Source organism: Chiloscyllium plagiosum, chromosome 12, assembly GCF_004010195.1.
Source record: "Chiloscyllium plagiosum isolate BGI_BamShark_2017 chromosome 12, ASM401019v2, whole genome shotgun sequence".
NCBI lineage: Eukaryota > Metazoa > Chordata > Chondrichthyes > Orectolobiformes > Hemiscylliidae > Chiloscyllium > Chiloscyllium plagiosum.
In genome coordinates this window covers 45,731,739-45,756,413 of record NC_057721.1, presented here as the reverse complement: position 1 = coordinate 45,756,413, position 24,675 = coordinate 45,731,739, and the positions used below count along the sequence as shown (strand labels likewise).

The window sequence follows — 24,675 nt, the reverse complement described above, 5'->3', positions numbered from 1 at the left end:
CAGGAATTGTTCCAACTCTGCACTGCCAGCCAAGAGCAAAGCAAAGGCCCAAGTGAGGGCAACATAAGAAACTAGTTTGGGAAACAGTACATTACATTGCTTTGTACTTGTAAGTTTGGGGCAGAGAGTACAATGAGATGTGCGTAGGCTTGGGGGAGAGATTCCATGTGCTATATGTGCAAGTTTTGAGGGAGAGATTACAATGTAATATTTATATAGGTTTGAGGGAGAGATTACAATGCAGTGTCTGTGTAAATTGGAGGGAGAGATTACAAACCTGAGATTTGGTGCTCAACAGACTAAGTATAGGAAGAATGTGTGCAGTGGTGACTCTCCATCTCCACCAAGCCCACTGGAGCAAACACTAATCAGGTAACTAGGAGCTGATAGTGATTAGCTTGGCAAATCATGCGCTTTGATGCTAAAATCCTGTCCTAACTAGATTGGCTACAAGTTGCTACAGAATGCTGGTAGCTTCTGTGACTTAGAGATTGCTACTAGAGATCTGACCTTCAGGAGCTAGTGAGAATGTGGCCATTTTGTGGGTGTGGGGATCATGGTGAGATCATAAACAATTGCATAGGAGTGTGTTTCATTGACCGCCCTCTAGCATTCCATACCTATCCCTAAATAGCCATATTGGGGTAAATAAAAAAATCCCACCCCAAACTGAGAAAAACAGGTCAAACTCTGTTTCCATTTTCTGTGACTGCTCGGAAGGCAACTGACAAACAAAGCTTTTTGCTGACCATAAATTGACCTTCTGACTCACTGCATAATTACGAGGTGGTGAGAAGGGGATGATTATATCTTCAATGCCTATTTACTTCCCCTTCATATCACTTTGCTCAGCAACAATCAGGGAAGGAAAAATTGTGCTCAAGATACTATGGAGATTTGGGTGGAGAGATTCTAATATACCACTTGCATGTGTTTGGGGAGAAATTACAATATGCTGTTTGGGAACATTTTCATAAAAATCTCTTCAGTTGCTGTGTTAGTTGAGGAAGTAGCAAGAGGGTCAATGCAACTAACATGTTTGACATAGCCTCTATGGAGTTAGATAAAGCTTTTGACAAAGTCCGAACATGACAGCGTGGTCTGATGATTAAAATCTCATGAGTTCCAAAGGAACGTAGTAGGAAATAAAGGTGCCAGTCATTTCATGCTTGGAAATTTGTTTCCAGTGGGGACTTACGGGGCTCAGTCCAGAGTCTTCATATTCTTGCTCTGTATCAGTAACTATTTCAATGCTTAAGAAGTTTACACACGATATATCAATGGACAATGTGGTTAAAAGTGGGAAAGAAACTGCGGGAAGATATTAATGAATGAGAATAGAGTCAGTAAGGCAAGGTACATACTTTGATTATTTACTGCAGTTTGAGTACTTTGGATGGGTCAGTTTTTGATCAATGTGTGCAGGAGGTTTCCTGACACAGTATGTAGATAAGCCAACAAGGGGCGAGGCCATATTGGATTTGATACTGGACAATGAACCCGGGCAGGTGTTAGATTTGGAGGTAGGTGAGCACTTTGGTGATAGTGACCACCAATTTGGTTATGTTTACTTTAGTTTTGGAAAGGGATAAGTATATAATGCAGGGCAAGAGTTATTGCTGGGGGAAAGACAATTATGATGCGATTAGGCAAGTTTTAGGATGCATAGGATGGGGAAGGAAACTACAGGGGTTTGGCACAATTGAAATGTGGAGCTTATTCAAGGAACAGCTACTGCATGTCCTAGATAAGGACAGGGAGGAAGTGGTCGAGCAAGGGAACCGTGGCTTACTAAAGAAGTTGAATATCTTGTCAAGAGGAAGAAGGCGGCTTATGTTATGATGAGATGTGAAGGCTCAGTTAGGGTGCTTGAAAGTTACAAGTTAGCCATGAAAGAACAAAAGAGAGACCCTGAGAAGAGCCAGCAGGGGACATGAGAAGTCGGTGGCAGGTAGGATCAAGGAAAACCCTAAAGCTTTGTATAGGTATATCAGGAATAAAAGAATTACTAGTGTAAGATTAGGGCCAATCAAGGACAGGAGAGGGAAATTGTGCGTGGAGTCCGAGGAGATAGGGGAAGCGCTAAGTGAATACTTTTCGTCAGAGTACTGAGATACAGGCTACTAGACTTGACGGGATTGAGGTTCGCAAGGAGAAGATGTTAGCAATTCTGGAAAGTGTGAAAATAGATAAATCCAGGAGCTAGATGGGATTTAACCTAGAATTCTCTGGGAAGCTAGAGCGGAGATTGCAGAGCATTTGGCTTTGATCTTTATGTCATCATTGTCAACAGGAAAAGTGCCAGAAGGCTGGAGGATAGCAAATGTTGTCCCCTTGTTCAAGAAAGGGAGCAGAGACAGCCCTGCTAATTATAGATCAATGAGCTTTACTTTGGTTATGGTTAAAGTGTTGGAAAAGGTTATAAGAAATAGGGTTTATAATCATCTAGAAAGGAATAAGTTGATTAGGGATAATCAACATGGTTTTGTGAAAGGTATGTCATGTCTCACAAATGTTATTGAGTTATTTGAGAAAGTGGCCAAACAGGTGCATGAGGGTAAAGCGGTTGATGTTATGTATATGAATTTCAGTAAGGCATTTGGTAAGGTTCCCAATGGTAGGCTATTGCACCAAAATATGGCGGCATGGGATTGAAGGTGATTTAGGGGTTTGGATCAGGAATTGGATAGCTGATAGAAGACAGAGGGTGGTGGTTGATGGGAAATGTTCATCCTGGAGTTCAGTTACTAGTGGTGTACTGCAAGGATCTGTTTTGGGGCCACTGCTGTTTGTCATTTTTATAAATGACCTGGATGAAGGAGTAGAAGCTAGTAAATTTGCGGATGACACTAAGGTCAGTGGAGTTGTGGATAGTGCTGAAGGATGCTGCAAGTTACAGAGGGACGTAGATACGCTGCAAAGCTGGACTGAGAGGTAACAAATGAGGTGATTCACTTTGGAGGGAGCAGCTGGAATAAAGAGTACTGGCCTAATGGTAAGGTTCTTGGTAGCATGGATGAGCAGAGAGATCTCCATGTCGATGTACATAGATCCCTGAAAGTTGTCACCCAGGTTGATAGGGTTGTTAAGAAAGCTTACGGTGTGTTAGCTTTTATTGGTAGAAGGATTGAATTTTAGAGCCATGAGGTCATGCTGCAGCTGTACAAAACTCTGCTGCGGCCGCACTTGGAGTATTTCGTATAGTTCTTGTCGCTGCAGTATAAGAAGGATGTGGAAACTTTGGAAAGGATGCAGAGGAGATTTACTAGAATGTTGCCTGGTATGGAGGGAAGGTTTTAAGTGGAAAGATGGAGGGACTTGAGGCTGTTTTCAGTTAGAGAGAAGAAGGTTGAGAGGTGGCTTAATTGAGACATATAAGATAATCAGAGGGTTAGATAGGGTGGACAGTGAGATCCCTTTTTCTTCGGACGGTGATGGCTAGCACGAGGGGACATACCTTTAAACTGAGGAGTGATAGATATAGGACAGATGTCAGAGATAGTTTCTTTACTCAGAGAGTAGTAAGTAGTGGAACACCCTGCCTTCAACAATAGTAGACTCGCCAACTTTAAGGGCATTTAAATGGTCATTGGATAAACATATGGATGAAAATAGAATAGCGTAGGTTAGATAGGCTTCAGATTGGTTTCACAGATCGGTGCAACATCGAGGGCTGAAGCGCCTGTACTGTGCTGTAATGTTCTATGTTCTATTATCTATGGCACAGGATAGAGGGAGGTCGTGTTAGGACTATATATGTCATTAGTTAGATTGTAGCAAGAGTACTACATGTGCTTCTGGTCACTGCATTACAAGAAGGGTTAGGGAATAGAAGATTTACAAAGACATTGCTAAACAAATGGAAAAAACACAGTTATGAGGAAATGTTGGCCATGCTGGGGCTGTTTTCTATGGAATGAAGGAAGATAAGGGGATACTTTTGTGTTGTATAACTCTATGACTATGACTATTTAATTGAGCTGTATAAAATCATGAAGAGCTTAGAGAGAGCAGACAGGAAAGACCTACGTCCCTCAGTAGAGGAGTCGATAACCAGAGGGCATAAGGTAAAAGTAGTTGGTGGAAGAATCAGAATAGAATTGAAGATGAATTTTGTACCCAGAGTAAGGGTGGGATCTGGAAAGCTGTAAACTCTCAGAGCAAGTAAAATAAAAACATTTGTTATGCATTTGAGGAGCGTATTAAATTAAATGCCTCTTACAACTGGGAATGATGCAGAGACAAATGAATGGGAGGCAGTAAATGTGAATTTGTGAAGATCTTTAGTATTCCTGTATACAATAGAAGAAAAATATTAAAGATGCTGAAACTATGAAATAAATAAGAATATGCTAGAAATACTTTAGCAGGTATAATAGCATCTGTGGAGAGAGACTGAGTTAGTTTCAAATTAAATATGACTCTCCCTCAGAACTTGAGTGATCTCAGTTATTGATAACTTGGCCTACAACAATGTTGTTTCGTGATACTTTCGCAATTACAAATGCTAATATAAAAAAACATTTAATATTTTCTTCTGATGGATCATAGAGGAACAGGTGTATCTGTGGCAGGTGTAACTTACTCTTATAATTTAAGTAAATGTCTATGTTGTCCTGCTTTTCAGTTCACTTTTAGAAGAGGACACCTTGCCTTTGAAAGTGTCTTTGAACCAGAGTAAGATGGGAGTAGTAAAAAACTGCCAGTTTTCTGCATCTCTTGGGAGCTCTCAAGACTTCAACAGTGAGACACACAGCTCAGCAGTGCTACAGGTATATTCAAAAATATTTTCACTACTGTCAAGCACACAGTTGCTTTGTGTCTGTGAGTAATATAATTAATTTCCACGTAGTCATACCCAGCAGAGTTTGCAAAATCAATTCTTTGTAAATCAATTTGTCATTATTATCAAGCAGACAAGGTATTGAGGTATTGAGCTTTTATATCCTTTAAGAATTGCTCATCATTTAGGACTGTCCTATCGCGTTGATAATAATGAGTTAACATTTGCGTCTTATAAGGTCATATAAAAGTTTGCTAATGTTTAGACAGTTTTGGTTCAATTATGTTTACCTCTGATGTTTACATTCTTGTCATTAATATTTTCATTATTTAAATTCTAATTTACGTGTTCTCCCCCCTACCGTAGGGATTTAATACTCTGAGGAATAATGGTTTGCTCTGTGATGTCACTCTAGTGCCGGCGGATGGAGATGAGAGGTTTCCTGTTCACAGAGCCATGATGGCATCAACAAGTGATTATTTTAAGGCTATGTTCACAGGTATTTAGAATTTTTGTCAATCATCAATTGGGTAGTCAAACTCTGCTTTCATTATTTTACAATAAAGTAAGATCAGCATACCTTCTGCCTTCTGCAATGGACCTTTAATTAAACAATTTCAATTGGATTTTTGCAAATCATCCAGCAAAATTATTTCAAGACAACCTGAGCAAAAAATGTATGGCCAAGCTACAATAATGTATTTCAGCTTCTCAACCAGCTGCTGTTCACTCAGATGTTCAGAGAGAAATTTCTAGATGAGCTCCTAGTAGACTCAGTACCTGTCATTGTCAGGCAGACCCTCCCCCGATCTTACAATAATGAATGTCCCAGTCAGATGAGCCTTTCTTGAAGAACATTAACTCATCTTTTTTGAGGGCTTTCTGAAAATGAAACAATTTCAACGCACACCTTACTTATCATTCCCACTCACCTGCTTGCTCCAAGTTAAAAATCATACAACACCAGATTATAGCCCAACATATTTATTTGGAAGTACTAGCTTTTGGAGCGCTGCTCCTTCATCAGGTAGCTGTAGAGCTGGATCATAAGGCACAGCATTTATATCAAGAGATCACAATGTCATGAATGCAATTGACACAATATGCTCAACAAACTTAGATTGCTGTTAAGGAGGAGAAAGTGACATCTCAGGTCAGACAATCCATTAAAGGTGTGAGGTTAGAGTCTGTCTGTATCCCAATCTTGAGTCAGACTGGTTCTGTTTCCAAAGTAGGGATTCATAAAATGTTACTTGGATTGACTGCCTGCAGATTGTGTGCTTTTTGAACAAGATAGGGTGTATCTGCAATTACAATTCTGCAAATGCAAATTCACCCAATAGACTTGTGTGTGTGCATGCATGTGGGGGAGAACAGTTGACGAGCACTTCAATAGTCAGGGATATTCGGCCTTGGATCTTCGGGTGACCATCCTCCAAGGCGGACTTTGGGACATGCAACGACGCAAAATGGCTGAGCAGAGGTTGATAGCCAAGTTCAGTACCCATGGGGATGGCCTCAATCAGGACCTTGGGTTCATGTCACACTACAGGTGACCCCACTGCACTATACACACTCTCTCTCTCTCACATACACATATACACACACACTCTTACATACTCACACACTGATGCAGACCCTCTCTCTCTCTCCCTCTCTCTCTCTCTCTCACACACGTGCACGAGATGTGCGCACATGCTCACATGCACACTCATGCACACACTCATCCTCTCTCCCACACACACCCATACATTCCCTCTTTCTCTCCCCCTCACACGCACACACACACACAAGTCCATGGGGTGAATTTGCATTTGCAGAATTGTAATTGCAGATACATTCTACTTTGTTCAAAAAGCACACAATCTGCAGGCAGTCAATCCATGTAACATTTTATAAATTCCTACTTTAGAAATAGAACCAGTCTGACTCAAGATTGGGATATAGACAGACTCTAATCTTAAATCTTTAATTCATTGTCTGAACTGAGATGTCACCTTTTTTTGTAAAACCTTAAGTTATCTCAAGAATGTGACTTGAAAGAAGTTCTGGGATTTGCATATTAATGAATCGAAACCTGCAACCCATTCCAAAAGACGAAAGATTTAACAGCAATCTAGGTTTGTTCAATATATCATATCAGTCGCATGACACTGTGGTCTTTCTTTTGCTATAAATTCTGTGTCTTCTACCCTGCTCTATAGCTACCTGATATGCTTCCAAATAAGCCTGTTGGACTATAACCTGGTGTTGTGTGATTTTTAACTTTGTCCATCCCAGTCCAACACCAGCACCTCCACATCACTGCTTATTCTAGACTCTCTGTTTCTTTCTCTGTTGTTTTACTCACCTTCAGTTCTTCTAGTGACGTTGCATTGACTAATGCAGATCATCCATCCGTTTTTTATCCCTTTCTATAGTGTAAAAGAAAAATCAGCTCATGATCTATTAAACTCATTAGATGTTAACTTGTATTAGGAATTAGTATATTTCAAGAGAAAATGTCTGACTTTCCTTTGGACGTGGCCGTACAGTGTGTTGCTGTAACTCAAACATTAAACCCATTCAATCTCTTCAGGCACATAAGGAAATATTTTGCACATACATGCCATCAGGAATTATGGCCTGATGGTCAGGCCCCATGGTGAAATTGACAATCTGTTCCTCCATGAATGGACACCAGAGTATCCGGCAAGCACAGGAACATAGTCTGCTAGCATAATATGTACACTCAACAGTGTCTGTGTCCACCTGTTCCCTATAAATTACATGCTCTCATATGACTTATCAGTGAAAGGCACTGTGATGCTTGATTCCAATTGCTGATATTAAAGAAGATCATGACCGTTACGGCCTTGTTCTTTTTAATCTTTTTTATTCAATTTTATAAAGCGGTTCATCTATTTTTCTTCTGTAGTTCCAAGAAAAGGCCAGTATTTTGTATTTTATGTCAACAATTACAAATCATTCTTCTGCGTCTTACAGGATTGAAGGAACCAGGATTTCTTTAGTTTTCAGTGCTGTTTCTAAGGAGAGTTTACAGATTAAATTTGTGAGACTATGACAAGTTAATAAGTACATGCCCTAGCTTTTGGAATCATTGTATATCTGACCTCTAGTTCAATTGCTCTTTAGGTGGCATGAAAGAACAGGAACTGATGTCAATCAAGCTACATGGAGTAAGCAAAGTAGGACTGAAAAGTATCATAGAGTTCAGCTATACATCAAAGCTATCTCTCAATATGGACAATCTCCAGGATATCCTTGAAGCAGCCAGCTTCCTCCAGATTATGCCTATCATTGAGTTCTGCAAAGAGTTTCTAATTTCTCAGGTTTGTCTCACTACTACTTTGATGGCCCAACAAAATGATGGCTTCAACTTTTCAATTTACTTCAATAGTGGGGATTTGTGTTGGAAAGGCCAATGTTTGCAATGTTATCATTTTCCACGATCTATTACAGTGTGTGTCAGAGATTTGGGTTTATACTCAACTTCCAGGCTGGTTAATTTTGCCTTTGTCCATCTCCTTTGTTAGGAGCTTGATCACTCCCCCGTCAGTGTTGAAATTTTGGATTACAAACATGATTCCACCCTCAATAGAATTTTTGGTGTGTGTACGCTTTTTTGTAAAAGGGAGTTGTTCCTCACTTAAACAAACAAGCCATACAGCCAGCTAACAAGCTGCAATTTTTCAAATTTTTTTACACGTGTTGGACAGATGTCTAAAATCTTTGTGTCATTTCTTTGTTTCTTTGATTTGTTCCTGTGGAAAAACTTAGCAAACTTTTTCGTCTGTTCACTTTGCTCAATCTGAAGCTAAGATGTTGTTTCTGGATGTAGTACCAGGTTCATAAGCAATGAGATTACTTCTGCTTCAGTAAAATTGCAATACCATAAAAGTGATTAATTTAAATTATCTCATGAATTTACCCGCCCGTATGAAATGGTTCTTTGCACTGTTGAGTAAAATAAGTTCAGTTTTGCCTAAGGCACTGAATGACGCATTTCATGTTCCAGTACACTATTAAAGAGCAAATGTAAACCTGAGTGTATTAACATCTCAAATAGAAAAGTCTCCCATGTATATTAACCCGCCAGAACAAAATGAAACTACAACATATTTCATGCACTTTTGAAGTTGAAGATATATTGAAATTTATGTCATTTGTTTCAATAAAGATGTGACTTCAGTCATTATAATTGATGGTAGAGCTGGAATGCACAGAAATCTTGCCCCCCCCCCCCCCCCACACACACACACAATTATATTAGCAACCAATATGCATGAGCTGTTTGCTTTATGGATCAATACACTGATTAATTGTTTGTACAAATACACATTCTATAAAAGCATATCAAAAATCAGTAGAAATGTGGATTCACAACTGATGCTTAACATTGTGACATAGGAACTTTGCACCTTAACATGACCTCACAATGAAATAAGATGCTGCATGGCTCATGACATTGAGATGATGTAGAATTATGCTGGTCTTGAGCTATTGATGGCAGTTTGTGTGCAGTAAGTAACCATTCTTGAATTCATTTTCCAGATTTCATTTGAAAACTGCGTTGAAATTGGTCGCATTGCCAATGCATACCACTTGACAACAGTAGATGGTTATATCAAAGACTTTGTACTGAAGAACTTCTCAACAATATTAAACAACAAGGAATTTATTTTGCTGTCATATGACCAGCTTGTCTTTGCACTTGGCAACGATGGCCTGAAGAACTGCACTGAGCTTCAGCTATTTAAAGCTGCCTGTCAGTGGCTGCAGCATGACGAATGTCGAATGCAGTTTGCTGCAAAACTGATGAAGCACATTCGCTTTCCCTTGATGTCACCAGAGGAGCTTCTTGAACATGTTCAGACAGTTGAGTTCATGCGGACTGATACCACCTGTGTTAACCTTCTACTTGAAGCTAGCAACTACCAGATGTTGCCCTACATGCAACCAATCATGCAATCCGAAAGGACTAGGATCCGTTCCAACTCCACACACCTGGTCACCCTGGGTGGTGTTCTCCGCCAGCAGCTTCTGGTGAGCAAGGAGCTGCGCTTGTTTGATGAGAACACGCAAATGTGGAAATCATTGGCTGCCATGGATGTGCCACGTTACCAGCATGGTGTAGCTGTAATTGGAAATTTCCTGTTTGTAGTTGGTGGGCAGAGCAACTATGACACAAAAGGAAAAACAGCTGTTGATACAACGTATCGATATGATCCCCGCTACAACAAGTGGAAACAGATGGGCTCCTTAAATGAGAAAAGAACGTTCTTCCATTTAAGTGCTCTTGAGGGAAATCTGTATGCAGTGGGAGGCCGGAATGTTGCTGGAGAATTAGGTAAACGACGATCTATTTATATCCTCTTATTACTCGGTTGGACCTTTGGAAAACATTTTACTGTTAAAGCAGAGGAAAATGAATATAAATTCCATCTGTCAATCTTAGCTGCAGGTTGCAAATTGCAATTGTAAATTGGAACTGTCAAGAATACCTCCTGTAGTTTAGATTGATCCTGACTTACTTCTTCAAAAATGTGTGATTAAAATGATCACCTCCTCTTCATTCTAATATCGCCAGAGTTCAGATGGAAAAAAGCAAGCAGTTTTATTCTCTCTCTGGACAGATTGCAACTGGACAGAGCTGCGACTGAGTTCCTTGAGGGATATTTTGCTCGTGCCTTAAACTTTACTTTAAACTCACTCTGCAATGTTTTGGGAACCAAGAAAGAAAATTATAAAAGGATACCAGGCTTCGCAAAATACTAGGAGAGAGAGTAATATTCGTGTAGAGAATAGAACAACAACTGGTGATGTTGGTGTAAGTGAAAAAGTACTGAAATCTACATCAGGGTTACTGCACATAAAAATGTGGATGCACAGGGTTTAGTCAATAAGATTGGGAAGTTACAGGCACAGAGTGACATTAGCGAAAATGGCATTGTGACAATAACAGAGACCTGAATTAAGAAAGGGAAGGATTGGATGCCAAATATTCTTGGATACAAGATGTTAGCTAATGATAGGAAAGGAGGAGGAGGACAATATTTGTCAGGGAGCATACTGAAGGGCTGAAGAAAGAAGACATCCCAAGGAGTTTAAGGAAAGTTTCAATCTGGTTAGAGGTAGGGAATAAAAAGAGCACAATTACATTGCTTGATGTAGTTTGTAGGCCACCAAGTAGTGGAAAGGAATTAGAGGAATACATTTGCAAGGAAATTACAAAGAGATGTCAACATTATAGAGTAGTTAAAATGAGGTCTTTAACTACCTGAATGTAGACTCGGACAGTGGTAGTGTAAAGGATGGAGAAGGTCTATCATTCCTTGACTGTGTTCAGTTGAATTTCCTACAACAGTATGTGTCCAGTTCAACAAGAATGGATGCATTGTTTGACCTGATTCTTAGAAATGACCTGGGTCAAGCAGACCTAAGTGTCAGTGGGGGATCATTTAGGAAACAGTGATCACTGCATTGTAATATTCAAGATGATGATAGAAAATGACAAAAGACAAGCCAGAATAGGAATAATAAATGGGGAGAATTGATGCCATTGACCAGGCTGCTTTGTCCTGAATGGTGTCAAGCTTCTTGAGTATTGTTGGAGCTGCACTCATCCAGGAAAAAGAGGGGTATTCCATCAAACTACTGACTTCTGACATGTAGATGGTGGACAGACTTTGAGGAGTCAGGAGGTGAGCTATTCATCACCGTATTCGTCACCACTTACCTGCTCCTTCCATGTCACATTGAGACAGACAAACCGAATTAGGATGCTCAGGTAGAGTTGTAGAGTCATAGAGTCTTAGAGCTATACAACTTGGAACAGACCCTTCAGTCAAATTCATTCGTACCAACCAGATATCCTAAACCCTTCCTATTCATATACCCATCCAGATGCTTTTTAAATGTTGCAATTGTACCAGCCTCCACCACTTCCTCTGGCAGCTCATTCCATACACGCACTATCTTTTGCATGAAAAAGTTGCCCCTTAGGCCCCTTTTAAATCCTTCCACTCTCACTGTAAACTCTATGCCCTCTAATTCTGGACTACCCTACCCTTGGAAAAAAGACCTTGTCTATTTATTCTATCCATGCCCTCATGATTTTATAAACCTCTATAAAGTCACCCCTCAGAGTCTCACACTCAGGGGAAAATAGCTGCAGCCTTATTCAGCCTCTCCCTATAGCTCACCAGAATGCCAGACATTCACTACCCTTATAAATCTTTTATTGGGAGCTCATGCTGTCATGGCAATCAAAACAAACCGTATAAGGATACCCTGAAGGCTTTACTTAGTTTTGATGTTGACTTTGAGTTCTGGGAGAACCTGCCCAGCATTGCTACACCTTTGAAAGAAAATCCACATCAGTAGTTGAGAGCAAACATGAGGAGAGCAATGGCAAGCCACAGTCATTTGTTATGTCCTGTCTTATTTGTAGAAGAATTCTTAGGGTGCAGTCAAGCATGTACCACCTTGAACCCTAGCAAACATCTCAAGATGATTAACATGGTCATCTTCACCTCAAAGGGTGAACAAGAGATTTGGCATTTTATCACTGGTTTCTTGTCAGAAGCAATGGTGATGTGATACACAAAATCTTCAAAGAATTCAACCATCTGTCAAAATACATTGGATACTTCGAGATCAGATCCATACTTCCAGAAAGAGGACACTTTCAAATGTACTACTTTCAAATCTCGGAGCTGCCTTCATTGCCTTATAATTGACTGAGATCAACTGCAGCCTCGTCACAATTGCTCTATATTACAGAACTATTTATTGTGAATTTCCTGCTACTATCTTTTCCCTTGTGTATCCCCTTGATTTGAGTTGTTCCTTTTTATTAAATATCAGTTTTCTATAGGCTATTAGTGTGACTTTGCTCAATTATAGAGCATCTGTCTTCATCTTTCAAATTTTCAGGAATGATCTTCTGGTGTTGCTTGAGTGGAATAATTGTTATTCTGAGCTCTTGTTATGGCTTTAAGAGGTGTATTTTGTGCTGGTTTTTATTTTAAGATGAAACATTGAGAAAGAGGGGCCGAACTGCTCAAAGCCAATAAAGTAAACAGCTTGTGAAGGCTTGGGTTTCTTTTTAAAGGTTGGGTGGGATGAAGCTTCCTCAGAACCAGAAGCTGAGTTGACTACATTAGCAGGTAGGGCATTCCACGCCCTTACCACACTCTGCATAAAGAACCTGCCTCTGACATAAATCTTAAATCTATCATCCCTCAATTTGTAGTTATGCCCCCTTGTATACACTGAAATCATCATCCTAGGAAAACGACTTTCACTGTCTATCCTGTCAAATCTTTCGATCATCTTGTATGTCTCTATCAAATCCCCTCTTAGCCTTCTTCTTGCCAATAAGAACAGGTTCAAGTCTCTCAGCCTTTCCTCATAAGATCTTCCCTCCAGACCAGGCAACATCCTGGTAAATCTCCTCTGCACCTTTTCCAATGCTTCCACATCCTTCCCAAAATATGGGAACCAGAACTGTACACAGTATTCCAAGTGTGGCCGCACCAGCGTTTTGTATAGTTGCAGCATGATATTGCGGCTCTGGAACTCAATCCCTCTACGAATGAAACCTAATACACCATATGCCTTCCTTACAGCGCTATCCACCTGGGTGGCAACTTTTAGGGATCTATGTACATGGACTTCAAGATCCCTCTGCACATCCACACTACCAAGAATCTTTCCATTGACCCAGTACTCTGCCTTCCTGCTATGCTTCCCAAAGTGTATCACCTCATTTAGCTGCATTGAACTCCATTTGCTACCTGTCAGCCCAATTCTGCAGTTTATCCAAGTCCCCCTGCAACCTGTAACATTCTTCCACACTGTCCACTACTCCACCGACTTTAGTGTCGTCTGCAAATGTACTAATCCATCCACCTGTGCCTGCGTCTAAGTCATTTACAAAAATGACAAACAGCATTGGTCCCAAAACAGATCCTTGTGGCACACCACTAGTAACCGGACTCCAGACTGAATATTTTCCATCAACTACCACTCGCTGTCTTCTTTCAGAAAGCCAATTTCTAATCCAAACTGCTCAATCCCATGCCTCTGCATTTCCTCCAACAGCCTACCATATGAAACTTTATTAAAGGCTTTACTGAAATCGATGTATATCACATCAACTGCCCTACCCTCATCCACATGTTTGGTCACCTTCTCAAAAAACTCAATGAGGTTTATGAGACACGATCTGCCCTTGATGAAACCATGTTGACTTTCTGAAATCAAATTGTTGCTTGCTAGATTATTATAAATGTTATCTCTTATACTCCTTCCCAAAACCTATCCTACAACAGAAGTAAGGCTCACTGGTCTATAATTACCTGGGTCATCTCTACTGCCCTTCTTGAACAAGGGCACAACATTTGCAGTCCTCTGGTACCAAACCTGTAGACAATGACAACTCAAATATCAAAGCCAAAGGCTCTGTTATCTCCTCCCTAGCTTCCCAGAGAATCCTCGGATAAATCCCATCCAGACCAGGGGACTTACCTTTAAAATAAAGAAAAGTTCTAAATACATTTTGAGTGGGTCTGGTCTGGTCCATAACACATCTCATAGTGTTGTAGAGATGTACAGCATGGAAACAGACCCTTTGGTCCAACTCATCCATGCAGACCAGATATCCTAACCTCATCTCATCCCATTTGCCAGCACTTGGCCCATATCTCTCTGAACCCTTCCTATTCATATACCCATCCAGATGCCTTTTAAATGCTGTAACTGTATCAGCCTCCACCACTTTCTCTGGCAGCTCATACCGTACATGCATCCCCCTCTGTGTGAAAAAGTTGCCTCTTAGGTCCCTTTTATATATTTCCCCCCTCACCATAAACCTATGCCCTCTAGTTCTGGACTCCCCAACCCCAAGAAAAAATCTTGTCTATTCATCCTATTCATGCCCCTCATGATTTTATAAACCTCTATAAGGTCACCCCTCAGCTTCCGATGCTCCAGGGAAAACAGCTCCAGCCTATTCAGCCTCTCCCTGTAGCTCAAATCCTCCAACGCTGGCAATGTCCTTGTAAATCTTTTCCTAACCCTTTCAAGTTTCACAACATCCTTCCGATAGGAAGGAGATCAGACTTTCATGCAGTATTCCAAAAGTGGCCTAACCAATGTCCTGTACAGCTGCAACATAACCTTCCAACTCCTGTACTGAATGCTCTGACCAATAAAGGCAAGCATACTACACACCTTCTTCACTATCCTATCTTCCTACGACTCTACTTTCAAGGAACTATGAACCTATACTCCAAGGTCTCTTTGTTCAGCAACACTCTCCAGGACTTTACTATTAATTGCATAGGTCCTGCTCTCATTTGCTTTTCCAAAATGCAGCACCTCGCATTTATCTAAATTAAACTCTATCTGCCACTCCTCCTCCCATTAGCCCACCTGATCAAGATCCTGTTGTACTCTGAGGTAACCTTCTTCGCTGTCCACTACACCTCCAATTTTGGTATCATCTGCACACTTACTAATTATACCTCCTATGTTCACACCCATATCAAGTTTCACCTTCAAATTTACAGTTGTAGACTGATTTCTCATATTTTACCTGATCTGAATTGTGACATTTATTTTCTCTCTGGGAACTGACCCATCCAGATATTTCATGCACTTTGATGGCTCCTATGTCTATTCTGCTCTTCAACACATTTCCCAGAGTATCAATGGTTTGCTTTACTTTTCCTTCTTATTCACCCTGTTCCTCTGCCTCTGGCACCCACTTTACTATCATTTTTCTTTCTTTTGCATATATTTTGCCAGCGATTGATACTAGAAATTTCTGATTTTGTACTACATACACTAAAGAATATAAATTTTAATTGCAGAATTTAGTTTGAATATGATTGAAACACTTTATTCAGGAACTGGGAGACAGCTGTAGTAGTTATACTTTAAAGACGAATCTATATTTATTTAATAATATTAGGGTTAGGAATGAGAAAATTTAACAGTGGATAACCCATCTTTGAGCTTTCAGTAAGGACATGAATTCTACAGTTACTCTAATAACAGTTTAAAATATTCATGCAGTTTCCAGAGCAAGGAAGTCAAATACCTATTCGACTTTCTTGGCTGAGAGCTCAGACATCCAATAGTTTGTTGAAACTTCTGCAGCTAAGAGAAAATAAAATACTTACTTAAACTGGTTAGTGTATTTAACGAGGTGACAAGTGCTTGCAGTTTCTACTATTGCTATTATATATCCCTGGTTGCTTCAAGATTGTGTAAGGCTGTAGTAAAAGCAGCTTTTAAATAAAATTATGAATGGGTATTTTAAAATTTTTTCATACATTTTTACTGTCAGGATGAATGGTTATGGATGAATGATAGGTAAGCATGGACAGTATTAAGCAGTGTGGAGAGTATATGGAGGATATAGAGAATATAAGGGATCGGCACTGACTGTATGATCGGCCATGGAGTAAGTATGGAGATAGAGGTTGGCATGAGGGCATGTATAAAACCTTTTGGAAAGTTCCTTGTCCAGACCATGGTTCGCAATATTTTTGAGGGGCTGTGAACCATGACATTTTTCAAAGCTGACCTAACTCCTAAAAATTAGGAACAGCTAGGATTCCTGTCTTAGCAATGGAACCAACCATGTGGGAGTAGAAGTTGTGAGCTTGGAATCTACACTCACCTTCACCCTTATTCTACCACCAAACCTAGAATTGGGTTTCAGTTTCCATATTTTAAGATCCACAATGTCTCCTAATCTCTGAGTCATGAGGATAAAGTGAGCAAAAGAATTAAGGAATGAATGAACTGAGGGAAAATGATGCTGAATTTCTCTCGCTTGTAGTTAAAAAAAGCTTAGAGTAACTCTCAAAAGGACAACAATAGTTCAGCCTGAGAACCAGCAGAGATACAATCTGCCCAGAAGTGTAAAGGAGTTGTAAAGCAGTCTGTATCCGTCCAAAGCCAGGACAAGGAGCTAGAAGATTCAGAATAATGTTGTTCCTGATTTTTAAATCATTAAACGTAAATGCAGTGAGGTCTATGTTTGACCTGAGAAGCCCACGGTTAAGAGACTTTAGACAATAATTGGAAAGTTAAGTAGCAAAAAGCTAATGGAAAGATTCCCATGAAATAGCTGGTATGCTGAGGAGAAATCAAAGTGAATTCCAGAGTGCTCTGGAATACTTGGTGTGGATCAAGAAGGAGAATGGAATGATGAATGTCTTATAATGTTTAACTGTTGGGTGGATGTAGGAAGTGAAAGAGAAGATGGTGGCATAGTGGTAATATCAGGGGACTGGTAATCCAGAGGCCAAGGCTAATGCTCTGGAGACATGGATAACAATCTGAGCATAACGGCTGGTGGCATTTAAAATCCATTAGTCAATCTGGAATAAAGCTAGGTTCAGAAATGGTGCCATGAAACTACCACCAGTAGTTGTAAAAACCCACCTCATTCACTAATGTTGCTTAGAGAAAGAAATTCCCATGTGACTCCAGATCTAAAATAATGTGGTCAATTCTTAACTGTCCTCTGAAATGGTACACCCCCTCAAGGACTATTAGAAATTGCCAGCAAATACTGACCTTGTGAGCAACATCTAAATCCCATGAAAGAATAAAGAACAACAACTGATTTTGACAAACTATAGTATTATGTTAATAATGAATGTTTTGCTTATTATTTTATGTACGGTAACATTTATTATTGTTTCAAAACGGGAAATCATGTGGCATAATTTCTGTCAGTTAATCACTGTGTGTTGAATTGCTCTTTAAACGTTAATGGTCTCTACAGAGATCAAAACACTGGACTTTCTACAAGCCCTGCAATTTGAACCGTACATGGGAGAGTTCTTGCCTGTAAATTCATACAGTCATCTGTAGCTTTTGTATATTTTTCTCTCCCATTTGATATATATTATTTTGTTGCTGTTTCACTGCATCAACTTTCTCAAATGAATCGTCTGCAGAATAGCCATTAAGTAGTTAGCATTTTCATCTGTCTACTCATGACTTCCTGGGGACTGGCAGTCTCTAAGGCACACTATATTGTGAGCTTGTCCTTTCCAATTAGAACTGTTTGTACATTAGGGTGTGCCCTGTATGGTTTAGTCTACCAGCCTTTCATTCAGTTATAAAGTCATTGTCATAGAGATGTATAGCACAGAAACAGACCCTTTGGTCCAACCCATCCATGCCGACCAGACCAATCTCGTCCCACCTGTCCCTATCTCTCTAACCCCTTCCTATTCATATACCCATCCAGATGCCTTTTAAATGTTGCAATCGTGCTAGCCTCCACCACTTCCCTGGCAACTCATTCCATACACATACCACCCTCTATGAGAAAAGAATGTCCGTCAGGTCTCTTTTATATCTTTCCCCTCTCGTCCTAAACCTATGCCCTCTAGTTCTGGACTTCCCCACCCCAGGGAAAAGACTGTGTCTATTTATCCTATCTATGCCCCTCATAATTTTGTAAACCTTTATAAGGTCACCCCTCAGCCTCCGACGCTCCAGGGAAAACAGCCCCAGCCTATTCAATCTCTCCCTATAGCTCAAGTCCTCCAACCCTGGCAACATCCTTTTTTAAATTCACATTTGCAGTTTATGTTTCTTAATCATTAAGTAATTCTCAGTGGTCTCACCCAGTCCATGCCTCAAGCTCAGGAAATTCATACCTGTAGATCCAACATTTTGATAATGGTTGGAGAGTCAGAATCATACAGCACGGAAACGTTTGGTCCAATTCATCCTTGCTGACCAGTCCCATTTTCCTGCATTTGGCCTATATCCCTATAAACCTATACTATTCATGTAACTATCCAAATGTCTAAAATGTTGTAAATGTATATGCATCCACAGTCCATTCCACATATAAAGCATCCTCAGTGTGAAACAGTTGCTCCTCAGGTCCCTTTTTAAGTCTTTCTTCTCACCTTAAAAATATGCTGTCTCGTTGTGAACTGCCCTGCCCTAGGGAAAAGACCTTTGCTATTCACCTTATCTATACCCGGTGCACAGATGTTCTCAAAACATCTGTATGAATTTTCACTGTCAGCTTTACTTATTTCCTAGCTCGTAAAAAGATGTGAACTTGTCTCTCCTGCTTACGAAAGGGTGCAGTTGACCACTTCTTCGCTGATGCCTTTGAAAAACCATTGAATGTCACTCTGCATTTTTATTTCCATTTCCCGCATATCCCAATGATATCATTGGCTTCCCAACTTAACATGGGCTGGAGCTGTGTGTACCTTCCTGTGGTCATTTTGACACACATGACTCACTCAGATTTTTTTCTCTTTCTCTGGTACTAGTTCAGGTTGAATTTTCTCAACCAAATTCAACACTAAATCGTTTTAAATTGTTTGGATACTAAGCATAGATAGACACATGCAGCTATCAACTTGTCACTCTCAGAAGTTTGAAATAATAACATTATTTTACATGGATACACGAGGTAATACTGAATGTAGAGCGATGTTTTGTTACTTTGGGGCCGTGCAGTAGTGTATGATGTGACATTCCAAGTACACATGCATATCGCTGCTGAAAAATGTGTTGCTGGAAAAGCGCAGCAGGTCAGGCAGCATCCAAGGAGCAGCTGAAAAATGTGTTGCTGGAAAAGCGCAGCAGGTCAGCGCTGAAGAAGGGCTTATGCCCGAAACGTCGATTCTCCTGCTCCTTGGATGTTGCCTGATCTGCTGTGCTTTTCAAGCAACACATTTTTCAGCTCTGATCTCCAGCATCTGCAGTCCTCACTTTCTCCTCACACATGAATATCGATCAACATGTAACAAAATGAGGCATCATACAATCAATAGGCTGCAAAAGAAGTACGAATACCACGCAAAGCACAATCCAATTTTTGGTTCAATGACATCGGCAGGCAGTGAAAATCTATTCTATTCAAATCTATTCAATTTACCCATCGGTGGTTATTTTGTTGATGCTGACATTTTAATTGGTATTTGCTTAGTTGATATTCCCAATATTGTTCTACTGGGAAAGAATCTGAAGGACACAGTGCTGCGTGCTTTGTTTGTGAATGATTGCTGCTCTATATTATAACTTTTTAAATAAGCTACTTCTTTTGTTAATCATCAGTTAAGGCATCAATTGTGAGGAATACAAATGTTAAAACTGTCTATTATTGTTGTATTTTAACAGCAACAGTGGAACGGTACAACCCAGCTACCAATGAATGGAGTTATGCCACTCGAATGAATGAACCTCACTATGGACACGCCGGAACTGTTTATGGTGGATACATGTACATATCAGGTAGATTAAAAAAAATTAACACCACTCTGATATTTTGCAACATAACAAATTGTTTGCAACAACATTATTTTGCTTAGGAGAAAATAATTATTCTTTTCTATCAAAACATCAAGATGATTAATTCTGTATTGATGTTTATGCAGAGAAGAGAATACTTGAATGCCAGCTCAGTTGGCAGCACTCTCACCTCTGAATCACAAAGTTCCAGATTTAAATCCCTCTCTCAGGCCTGTGCAAACAAATATTCAAAGTTAACATGCGGATGCAATGCAGAGGGGAGTGTTGCACTGTTGGAGGTGTTGAATTTGATAAGACTTTAAACATCCCCTTACTTGGGTAGATGCAAAAAATCCCATGTCACTAAAAGTCAATTATGTTTTCCCTGCTGTCTTGGCTAATTATCTATTCCCTCTGTCAATATCCCCAAAGAGGTTATGCTTGTGGGGTTTCACAAAGTGTAAATTAGCTTCAAAAAGTACTTGATAAATTGGAAAGCACTTTGAGACATTTGTTGGTTGTGAAAAATGCTAAATGAATTCAAGTCTCCATTTTGCATCATTTTAATAATCAAATTATGCATTTATTTCCTTTTTTCCAATTTTGATTTGGTCAATAATTCAATAGAAATTTAATGAGTTAGAATTCATGGTTTTGTATTGTCTCACCAAGATTGGGAAGCACTGTAATAAGAGGAACACATTATTTTCAGTGGATAAATTCCACATTTTCTCTACATCAGAGATGTTTAAACATCTGTATTTGTAATGTATGGAGGATGATTCTTAAATCCAAATTAAATCACATTTATAGCACAGAATGAGTTACTTGACCCATTGTGTCTCTGCTGGCTGAAAAACAGCCTAAAGACATTTTCCAGCATTTTGTTTGCAACCCTGAAGGTTATAACACTTGAGGTGCATATCTGGAATAGAATTTATCATTTACAATAAATCAATCAAACGTTGCAACAGGATAAACCTGATGGTATATATTTCCTGTTGTTATATGAGGACAATGGTAATCCAAGTAGCTCAACCCATAAGCAAATCATCTAAAAGTATATCACTATTTAGTCAATTGGAAGAATTGGATTTTCCAAGAAGATTGAAAAAAATTAAGGGATCTGCAAATATAACAGATAATCTTGTCATACTAACATTTGTCTTCTCATTCTAACAACTTATAACCTCTATTGATGTATACCTGTAGGTGGAATTACTCATGATACATTTCAGAAAGAACTACAGTGTTATGATCCCAAAACTAACTGCTGGTCCCGAAAATCAGACATGTCTACGGTGCGTGGGCTACATTGTATGTGCTCAATTGAAGATCGGCTTTATGTTATTGGTGGGAACCATTTCCAAGGGGTAAATGACTATGATGATGTATTGTCCTGTGAGTACTATAGCCCAATTGCAGATCAATGGACTCACATTGCTCCAATGCTACGTGGACAGAGTGATGTTGGTGTAACAGTTTTTAACAATAACATTTACGTCATTGGGGGCTACTCGTGGAACAATCGCTGTATGGTAGAAATTGTCCAGAAGTATGATCCTGAAAAGGATGAGTGGAAGAAAGTTTTCGATGTGCCTGAACCACTTGGAGGTATTCGAGCATGTACTCTGACAGTCCATTTGCCAGAGGATGACTTAGAGTTGCAGTCTCGTGAATCTCCACTTGTTACTTCACATGCTACTTTGTGATTTGAATCTTAACCCTTGACTGCTATGTGTTTCTCTTTATTGTGCCATCTATTAATTGCGTTCATTCAACAAGCACTATTTAATATGGTCCAATAGTCTACAGTGCACATGGTTATGAAAGGCAAAGATGCCGTGTGAACTTACTGTGAATTGGTTTGCAATTAACCATGTGCTGTCAACTAATGAAAATTGTTCAAACTGTAAAATAACCTCTATCATTAACTACAGGGTGAAAAGAAAATGCTAAATATTTCTGGGCCTCTGGATGTCATATCTGTACTACCCAGAAATCCAAATTGAACGTATTTCTTGCTGCTTTACTAACATGAAACTTCTCTGAAACCTCTATCTGTACAGACATTTGCCATCTTATTGCATTATCCTGTATTAGTTGGGAGACTACTAAAACTGACCAGCTTTCTGTAAACGAAAAGGAGGTAACAATGAATATCGTCTTTGTATTTTGAGTTTTAAAAATATATCTGAGGAAGTTTACTTTGTGGTAATATAGTATATTTGGTCATTGTATTGTCAAAACACCATGTTTTAAAGGGGAAGTAAAAATAAAGATTTGAATTAAACTAGAAGTTATTGACTCTTTCACTTCTTCAGAAGTCTCTCTGTTCTCAGCTGGGTTTCAACAAACTAAATATTCACTGTCTTATCAACACGAAGTGTCCATGAAAAAGAGATCCGAATGTTCCTGACCCTGTGGTGATGAATTTGGAAGTGTGGATCTGTGAAAGTGGAAGGGAAACATTTTAGGACAGTTTGTTGATGAAATTCTGCCCTGGAGAGTTTGCTGATCAGGGCTGACTTTGTAAGTTTGCTGCGTGTTGAGGAGCATATGCAGCTCCCAGGCAAAAGTGAGCAGATGCTGGAAACCAGAGTCTAGATTAGAGGGTGCTGGAAAAGTACAGCAGGTCAGGCAACATTCCAACCGGCCTTGGGAGCACCTACCTTACCTCACCACGTGCCATTCCAAGAACAACTAGCCACAGTGGATATCTGCTGTAAAATCAGCATCATTTGCACCCAAATAATCTTTAAAAGGCTGCACTACAACCAGATAAATGTTGGTAATCTGGCATTGCCCACCTTACCAGCAATATAATGGCACAAAGTAGCCATATTGCGCACAGCACAGAGCCAGCATGGCTGACACTGCCTTACACATAGAACACCATCCTCTCACCATAGTCACTGTTTATCCACCAGACCACACACTTTACTGCTGTTTAGCTACATCCCACCTGAACACTTTCTGATTTAGAGCTATCCTATCCCTAATGCCCACTGCAAACCTGTAACATATCATTGTCCAGTCAAGGACTGTCACATTCAGGCAAGGATTCAGATAATTCCAGCAATGAGCTTTTATTTACAGTGAGCAAAATGGAGCACAAACAAAACCAGTAGGGGTTACAGTTCACCCCAACAACATAAACCAGGTTTCAGCATCATAGCCAATGAATACGTTACGGTTAACACTTGTCTCCTGCATCTCAGCTCTCATGGTATCAATGAATTTCTGTCTGACCTTCAGCATCCCCAATCCAGCTGAGCCCCATCATGGATGATGACGGCTTCCTCCGCCCCAATGTACAACTGTCCCCCTCAGAAGACTGTTCCTACTCCCCTAGTTCCTCAGCATCCCAGCACATTGCCTGCTCTAATAGTGCAGACCCCACAAGCCAGGCTGAAGCATGACATTCTGCCTGAGCTATAATGGACAGTGCCCTTCCACACTGGTCCAAGCAGCTGGAATGTACCTTTAGCAGCCCTATCGCCTGGTTGAAACATGGGCCGCATTGTATCTGTGCTCCACATCAGTCGGGGGATTGCACAATTGTGTCATGAGCCATGGTCGCAGTAGCTCTTGTCCCTAAGTGACCAGCTTTGTAAATTCCATAGTAATATGTTTCAGCCCTCTCAATGCAGTGTGTGCACAATCGATGGCACCCTCCCTGGGGAAACCCAGCTATATTCTTGAATCCTACAGCCCCGGTTGCAGCACTGACCTCGTGACAGGGAATGAAACGAAATGAATCGGTGTGACCTTGCATAGATGGCATTGATCACTGTCCTGATGCATTGTGATTGCAGGACTGAGAGGTCACCAGTCACTGCCTGGAAGGAGTCAGATGTACTGAAGTTCAGAGTGACAGTGACCTACACAGCCACAGGGAGAGGATAGACTCCCACTCCAGCATCCGGCATAGTTCAGTTCCAGTGTCCTAGGACATACACATTGTCAAGAAATTCCAAACTCCCCAGTGGCTAACACCCAGGACTCGATTTCCCCAGACCTCTGACCAAATAACCAACAACTAGACAAGGCTGACCAGATGGTTGACTGTTGCTTTCAGCTCTCTGCCTGACAATACGAAATTCTCTGTTTGTGTTGACTCCACAGGACTGACCACTGACTGCTCCAGATTGTGTTGGCACAATGCTGCTGAACATAAGTATCATAAACAGATGACACACCGTGACGACACCATGACCACGGGCCACATGTGGACTGTAACCTTAAATAGGACTCTGCCTAACATTGGCAAACCCCCTTCACCCCTTTCCGATACTGTCATGACTCTTGGCATAGCCTACATTGTTCAGACTCCGACAAGATTCCATTCAAGAGAGACACAGATGACTCCTGACTGCTTCAAGATCCAAGCTAATCTCCAATTTCCCAACCTGAGACTATAACATAATTATCACTGAGTGGATCTTAGTACAATGTCCAACATTCACCATTTCAGAACTATTACCTTACCGTGGGCGGCACGGTGGCACAGTGGTTAGCACTGCTGCCTCACAGCGCCTGAGACCCGGGTTCAATTCCCGCCTCAGGCGACTGACTGTGTGGAGTTTGCACGT

At 40.3% G+C, this 24,675-nt stretch overlaps 1 protein-coding gene across 10 annotated transcripts in view; it reads left to right on the top strand.

Moving 5' to 3' along the window:
* si:rp71-68n21.9 (kelch-like protein 13) overlaps positions 1–22,379 on the top strand; it is a 78,836-nt gene extending 56,457 nt beyond the window's left edge. For 9 of the 10 annotated variants that reach the window (XM_043700948.1, XM_043700955.1, XM_043700947.1 and 6 more), the window contains 6 exons: positions 4,628–4,772; positions 5,150–5,282; positions 7,919–8,115; positions 9,338–10,133; positions 19,970–20,083; positions 21,293–22,379. In XM_043700948.1, coding sequence (XP_043556883.1) covers positions 4,628–4,772; positions 5,150–5,282; positions 7,919–8,115; positions 9,338–10,133; positions 19,970–20,083; positions 21,293–21,792 — 1,885 coding nt within the window. In that variant the 3' untranslated portion in view covers positions 21,793–22,379. Of the gene's footprint in view, positions 1–1,924; positions 1,952–4,627; positions 4,773–5,149; positions 5,283–7,918; positions 8,116–9,337; positions 10,134–19,969; positions 20,084–21,292 lie in introns of those variants that run through there. The other variant, XM_043700956.1, reaches the window with a different exon arrangement.
* Positions 22,380–24,675: the final 2,296 nt, after the last annotated feature.